This window comes from Meleagris gallopavo, chromosome Z (genome assembly GCF_000146605.3).
Source record: "Meleagris gallopavo isolate NT-WF06-2002-E0010 breed Aviagen turkey brand Nicholas breeding stock chromosome Z, Turkey_5.1, whole genome shotgun sequence".
Taxonomy (NCBI): domain Eukaryota; kingdom Metazoa; phylum Chordata; class Aves; order Galliformes; family Phasianidae; genus Meleagris; species Meleagris gallopavo.
The window spans coordinates 37077693-37084405 of record NC_015041.2 but is presented as its reverse complement, the minus strand read 5'-3'; the positions used below and the strand labels follow the sequence as shown (position 1 = coordinate 37084405).

Genomic DNA, 6713 nt, shown 5'->3' with positions numbered 1-6713 from the left:
ATTGAAATAACCTAAATAGCTGAATTCATTACACAGATTTCCTGCCAGATATATCCTTGTTTTGACCACGTGTTTGAATCTTTAATTTGTTCATAGTGAGTCATCCATATAGACCTTTAATTCCTAATCACAGTATTCTAAATCAATACTAAATTGTTGTATGGAGTCGCAAAACTGTTTAAATTTTACTGTTAATTATACTCATTATTTTTCACTGCACTTGTTTCATATTAAAAGCTTAAATGCAAGCAAGTATTCAAATAAGGAGAAAAGACCAGGTGCTAACAAACTTAATGTTGTAGGATCTTAGGAAGAACACAGGTAGTAGGGAGTGAGAAATAGTTCCTCCTTGTTGTCTTTCATTTTCACACAAATAAATTTGTGCAGTGTCATCCTCCCTTTTTCAAATTAGAGCTGGTTGAAATATGTCAAAATTTTCTAGTGAATATCTAATGAATAATGCCCCCTCACTAAATAAATCAATAGAAAATCCAGTACTTGGATGTGAATAGTGACAGTGCAAAACTGCTGTTTGGAAACTTTGTTGAGAATGTAAATTGTGCTACTTCTCCTTGAAATATATTTTCTGAATTTCTTCCTTTGCTATTCAAGCTATGAATGGAAATTCAACCAAATTGGCCAGCTCTAGCAGAGTTTGCTGAAGTGCTTTTAGGAAATCACTGGTATGTTTGTATCCTTTGTTTGAGGCTGCTATCCCTACAGCAAATTTGTAAACAAGTGACTGAACATCAACTGGTGAGGCTGAGTTTGTGTTAATGTGTTGCATTTTGCCTATCAGTACTTCAAGGGAGGAACACATGTTCCCTTGCTGAAATATTGGAAAACCACAATACAGCAATAAGCAGAGGTAAAATGATAGCCAGAGATATCTACCCATGTCCTATAGGGAGCCTGAAATGCCTGCTATGAGGTAAGCTGCCTTCTACCATGTTCTGTTCATGAGCAACCTTGTTTTCCACAGTTAATCCAGAACTTCAGAGTGTTTGTGCAATCCTTAAATCCAGAGGCTGTTGCACATTCAACAAGATCTTTGCCATCCTCCTTATGGGCATGGTCCAGAACTGTGAAGTGGTATAGAAAGTCTCAAAACAACTGTCATGAACTCCAGGTTCTGATCATTTCAAGGAAAACTGTTCACATTAAGTGCACATGTGCCTTCCTTTGTCTTAATGAAATTTGTGCTGCCTGGGCTGTCATAAAACTGGCTGGAACAGCCTTATGCTATGATTAGACCCATATGTCTCAATAAGAGGCTTTGCATATAGCACTTCTGAAAGCAATACTCTTGGTTTATTATTAAATTGAAAAATCTTTCCTGGAAAATTCCAATCTGGTGGGAAGCTGTCTAAGCTGTGCTTTGCACAGAGGAAGTTCTGTGGAATTGTGAAGGTGATGGCTTTGCTTCTGCTCAGCTGCCACCCCAAGCCCCAGCAGCTGAAGAAACTTGCCTCTGGTCTACCTACTGTACAATGGAAGACTACCACTCACCACTGTGCTCCTAACTCCCCGAAAGTGGAGTCACATGGATCTGGTTAAACAAACTTTGTTTGTAAGTACATGGTTGGAGATGCTGGCTTAGCATCTGCATGTAAATCTGATTTGTTGGACAGAACAAAGAATGATCGACTTCATGAGATACAAGGATTCTAGTTCTAGTCGAGCAAAATAACAAACGCTGAGTTCGGATTACAATGTATAAAAAAGGGAAATGAAGGGGTGAGAGGACACCTACTGAGTGGGATGGCTGATAGGTAAATTATAGAAGAATGCGAACGCCGAGTACTTCAGCCAGCAGGTAAAGGGGTAAGGACTCATTGGCACTGGGGTACAGGGATAAAAGAGTGACTGCGTCCCCTAGTACTTTAAGAGATCCATAGAGTTATGCCCCAGTGGACTCTCCCTTAACTCAAATAAACGAGCAGCAGAGCCTGACGCAGGTGCTCTCAGCGGTGACCCCAGCAGGCCGCAGCGGGAGGGCCGGGCGGCTGTTCCGCTCGGCGCCGCGCTCCCGCCTTTCCGAGTGCCGTGATGGAGGCGGTTGTTGTGCGGTGTGTGACCGGGCGGTGGCGGCCGGCAGGCGGGGAGGCCCCAGACGGTCATCTGAGAGGGCCTCTGCTGCCAGGAGGAAGCAGGAGAGAGAGGGTCTTGTCTGTGGTAGGAGAAGGGAAAGCAAGGGAAAAAGAATGAAGCCAGCGAAGGAAAAAAAAAATAGTGTTTTGGGTGGATTTGGTGTGAAAATTCGTTGGCCTGGAAATCACCTTGCAAAAACTGTGAGAAATGCTGTTCTATGTGAGATTCTAAACCGGCAGGCAGAGTACAGTTGTGCATGACGCAGAAACTTCATTGTTACTTCACAGGTCACCTGGAAGTAAGGAGTGACTTAATTATGGGTATTTGTATTTCCCTTTCACTGTTTCCCCCACTTTCATATATTTTAATTTCTAATTAAAATTGCTTTACTTTTTTCAGCATAGTGAAGGCAAATGGATCAGACTGAGGATGGTATGCTGCCAGAAAATATGGATCAGAAGAAGTCATCCTCTGTGGGCTGGAAAGTGAGAACTGTAACAGTATAAAAACCATTTGTAGGCTTTCTGTGCCCACCTTCTTTATCCTCAGGGTTGTTTTATTGTGGTTTTTTCCCCTTGTTGATGTTTTCCTTGTTTTCCCCCAAAGAATTGCCTACGTACCTCTATGGTACCAAATTATTATTTTTATATTATTACACCAAAATGCTCTTTGCTATATGCAGTGGACCTGACAGAATGAGAAGATATGCTAGGCTTTAGTGGAATGATGCTCTGCAAGAAAATACAGAGAAACTTTTTTTTAAGCGTCGTAAGTACATTTGTGCTGAATTTTTGTATCAAAAAGAAAAAAAAACAAACAGTAGTACCAGAATCTATAGTAGTTGAACATTTTATGATCGGTATTTAGCATATGAATAGTGTTTTAATTACTGTCATTTGTTCCCATTCTTGAAAAGAAAGAGGTGTTTGTTCATGCTGTAAATCAAAAAGATGAATTTGTTTGTTTCTCATTTGTCCTGTGTGCATCAGTGCATTTGATGAGAATACTGGTAAGAGCGAGGTGTCTTAATCTGCTTTGTCCTTTACATTATATGCTCTTTAATACATATTTATCTTCATATAATAGAAGCAGCTCTCTTGCTTTCTTCTGTAAATTTTGAGTGCTATTTGAATAAAACAGAAAGCCATTGCAATCCCAACAATAGGCATTTTGCCTCAAGTAATTTTTATTCTGAGTGATGCTACTTTCTTTTCTGCAGAAATTATCAGTCTCTGAGCTTTCAGTAAAACAAAATGACTCAATGCATAATATTTGGATCCACTGCCTGTTTAGTAAATGACAACAAACAAACAGCACATCTTTTTCATTATTTGATGTATCATCTTTGCAACTTCCTTTGCAATAAACTGATTGGCCTTAGGTGCTGGACATAAGCTGAGGGATGCAAAAGGTTACAGATTCTCTAGGCTCATATACTTACTAGATTCATTTATTTACTCTTAGGCTATGTGTACAAAACAGATCACTATGTAGCAGAACACATTGTTCCCGTCAAACTACATTTCAAAATCAGATTGACAGATTTATTTATCAAGGCATAAAGTGAAAAAATAAGAGAATTTTTCATGTTGTCCTCTACTGCCCATTCCAAACAGTAGAAAAGAAACTTCTATGTATATTCATGCAAATCAGTCCAAAGGAAACTGTCATCATTGTGAAATGCTGGGATCACCATTTTTTGTATCTCACGTGGTCATCTTGCTTTTATCTTCATCTATAGTCACTGGCTATATGGATTACGAGAAAAAGAGAATAGACTCTTGAGCATGGTGTGTTGTGATAGGACAAGAGGAAATGGTTTCAAAGTGATAGTGGAGGTATAGAATGGACATAAGGAAGTAGTTTTTTATATCATAGCTGATAAGGCACTGGAACAGGTTGCCCAGAGATGTGGTGGATGCCCTGTTCTTGGAGACATTCAAAGCCAGGCTGGATCAGGCTCAGAGAAACCTGACCTAGTAAGTGTCTCTGTTCAGTGCAGGGGAGTTGGACTAGATGGCCTTTAAAGGTCCCTTTCAATTCACATGATTCTATGATTCTGTAAATAATTTTTATTGTATGCTTATGTTGTAAGATTTTTGTGGGAAGGATGATTTGTATTGTATGAAGATCACCAGCTATCAAACTATGACTCATATCAAAACTTGTAGTCTATAAAAAATGGTATAATATTAACAAAAGAAGACATCCTAATCCTCCACAGAATTCATTTTTATAGTTCTGAGCATTTTCATTAATGTGGAAAGTTTCCCTGCTTTTTTTTCTTTTTTCTTTTCAGGTGTCAGAGTTGTTGTTATCTTTCACAAATACCAAAAATGAGTGGCAAAATTACCTTTCACTTCTGGAGCAAACACACATTTCTCTCTTCCATACCATACAGTCAGCAGCAAGATCTAATGACTGGGATGCTGCAGCATGTAGCAAATGCAGCTATCTTTGTAAGAAGTCTATTAGTAGTAGTTGTTCACAAATAGGTATTGCAAAGGAAAATGCTGAGTCATTAAGAATAGGAATGAGAAGTGCAGACAGCTCCATATCTGAAGATGTCAGACAGCTGTCTAAATCAAAGCCAAAAGTACCTGTTTCTGGAGGACGCAAAAAATACTATTCTAGTGACTCACTGCAAAAACATATTCTCCCTTACGTGTTTTTGATCAAAAATTGCCTTTCTATGCCACTTTCTTTGATCCAAGACAAATGTTTCAGTGGAGAGATATTATGCAAAATACAGTATTTAAGGAAAGAGAAAAGGAGCATGCCAACATCAGAGACTCCTGTTTCCAAATTACATGCTTCTGAAGGTGCGTAGTCTGTACTGGTACTTATATATGGCTCAGAATAGCTCAAATGGGAATAGCTAAGAACAATGGAAGAAAAAAAGTTTGAAAGAGGAAAATAATTGAGACTGAGTTTCTAGATTAGGCTTCTGAATGTAAAAATTCAGGTATTATACTCTGAAATAATTTCCAAATAATAGAAGCATGAATATGTGGGACATAGAAAAGACACTAGTCTTTTTTTTTTCAAAAACACTAGTTAATGGCACTTCCTAGATAACTAAGGAGAAATTAAATTCATCTTTATATTTTCTGGATTCTCAGATAATAGCCTCAAGTCACCAAGAAACAACTTGGGGGAGATAATATGATTTCCACTGTTAAAATTTTTCTAGGTGCATCAGTTTGGAGATGAGGACTGTCAGAGCATCCATCCCTTTATAGCCCTCAAGAAGCAGACAAGTGTTCAAACTAGTTTGAATTGGTTCTTATGTTTTATCTTAGTTTGAGTTGGTACCTATGTTTTATCTGTTGAGGTGTTCCTCATTGGCCAGCAGTGCCAAAATTGATGCCTAGATAGCCAAAGACACTTTAATGTGGAAGAGGATGAAACTGTTTTGTTCAGCTTGAACAAGAGGTGCAACCTTGGCAGCATTAGTACAAGTGTGTCTTCGCTAATCTGTCAGCAACTCACATCTGTGAGAGCATGCAGCTGCTAAGTGCTGACATCTAGTCATTTTTGGCCTAGTGAATGTGGCTGGCAACATGGGTGCCCAACAGTAATGATGATATGTGAAATAATTTTCCTCTTGACTTGGTAATCTTTAGAATCCCTCTATATGTATAAGTGGAAGCAGGACAAGACTTACTCATTTTGTTAGGTTTTGCTTAAAAACAACAACAAAACCAAACAATGACCCAAATGATCAGTTGATCATTTGGGTTCTGGAACTCAGCTTAAATTACAGCATGCACTTGTCAGTGTTCATGCCTTGTTGCAGTGTACTCCTAATTATTTTAGAGAAAAAGTTGTATTACATATGTTAACATAATACATACCTTTTTGCCAGAGCCAGAAATACCATATGTCATCTTCCATAACCTGAGGGAACTGCAATGGAAACTGTATAAAGGCATGGTGAAGAGGAAGGAATCCAGCCGAATTTTTTTGAGAGAAGCAAATTACGGAAGTTCTACAATACTAAATGGAACAGCTGTGAAGACACACTACAACCTCCCTTTGATTTTTAAAGATTCAGTAATTTTGTCAGTTTATCCTGCATATCCTGTTCTACGTCTTGAATTTAAAAGGGAATAACTGCAGCTCAGAAGAGGAAGCGAATAAAACTGCAAGTGCCTTAGGCAATTAAAAAATTATCATTATTTTTAGTGATTCTTCAGTCTGTAGCAGTAGCTTGAATTTGAGCCTGAAGCATAACATTCTCACACTATACAAACACAACATGATAAGCTGACTTTTCTCCCCAAAGATTTCATTTCTTCATGAAAGTGGTACAGGATATAAATGTCAGTCTTCATGAAAACAAAGTTCACTTATTTCTCTGCCTGTCCTGGGACATAATAAGTAGCTGCTTATGTAAAACATAATGTCTTTTCCCGTAAACTGTAATTCTCAGTCTAGGGAGTCTGGCTCAGTTCTCTAAGACACCCCAGTCAGGATGTTCCCAGGAATAGGCACATTCTAGGTAAATCAGCCCACTTACCTTACTGTCAGAGTAAGGCAGTACCTTACTCTGCCCTGCCCAGAGTAAGGAACTCAGATCTATCCTTTCTTTCTCTGCCTTTTATACCCCTCTCTCTTTC

General features: G+C 38.6%; 2 protein-coding genes across 7 annotated transcripts in view; both read left to right on the top strand.

Annotated features, from left to right (window-relative positions):
- LOC104915113 (cytosolic carboxypeptidase 1) overlaps positions 1-6713 on the top strand; it is a 131365-nt gene that overhangs the window by 115314 nt on the left and 9338 nt on the right. Inside the window, exon 19 of the mRNA XM_010725811.2 lies at positions 1944-2098. Coding sequence (XP_010724113.2) covers positions 1944-2098 — 155 coding nt within the window. The remainder of the gene's footprint in view (positions 1-1943; positions 2099-6713) is intronic.
- Positions 53-6697, top strand: LOC116217540. Of its 6 annotated transcripts, XM_031557333.1 has the most exons (5): positions 1879-2411; positions 2491-2576; positions 2774-2859; positions 4391-4913; positions 5960-6270. In XM_031557333.1, the coding sequence occupies exons 3-5, from the start codon at positions 2797-2799 to the stop codon at positions 6205-6207; spliced, it is 834 nt and encodes a 277-aa protein (XP_031413193.1). In that variant the 5' UTR covers positions 1879-2411; positions 2491-2576; positions 2774-2796; the 3' UTR covers positions 6208-6270. The 6 variants fall into 6 exon arrangements, 4 of the variants coding, with proteins under 4 accessions (XP_031413192.1, XP_031413193.1, XP_031413191.1 ...); XM_031557332.1 differs by lacking the exons at positions 1879-2411; positions 2774-2859 and adding an exon at positions 53-1816 and having other exon boundaries at positions 5960-6697; XM_031557331.1 differs by lacking the exon at positions 2774-2859 and having other exon boundaries at positions 1880-2389; positions 5960-6268.

Bases quoted from the DNA above. Each gene is read 5' to 3' on its own strand.
- LOC116217540 (XM_031557332.1), top strand. From the start codon at position 2,505: ATGGATCAGACTGAGGATGGTATGCTGCCAGAAAATATGGATCAGAAG. The intron at 2,577-4,390 runs GTGAGAACTGTA...TTTTCTTTTCAG, and splicing joins CATCCTCTGTGGGCTGGAAA to GTGTCAGAGTTGTTGTTATC. The intron at 4,914-5,959 runs GTGCGTAGTCTG...CCTTTTTGCCAG, and splicing joins CAAATTACATGCTTCTGAAG to AGCCAGAAATACCATATGTC.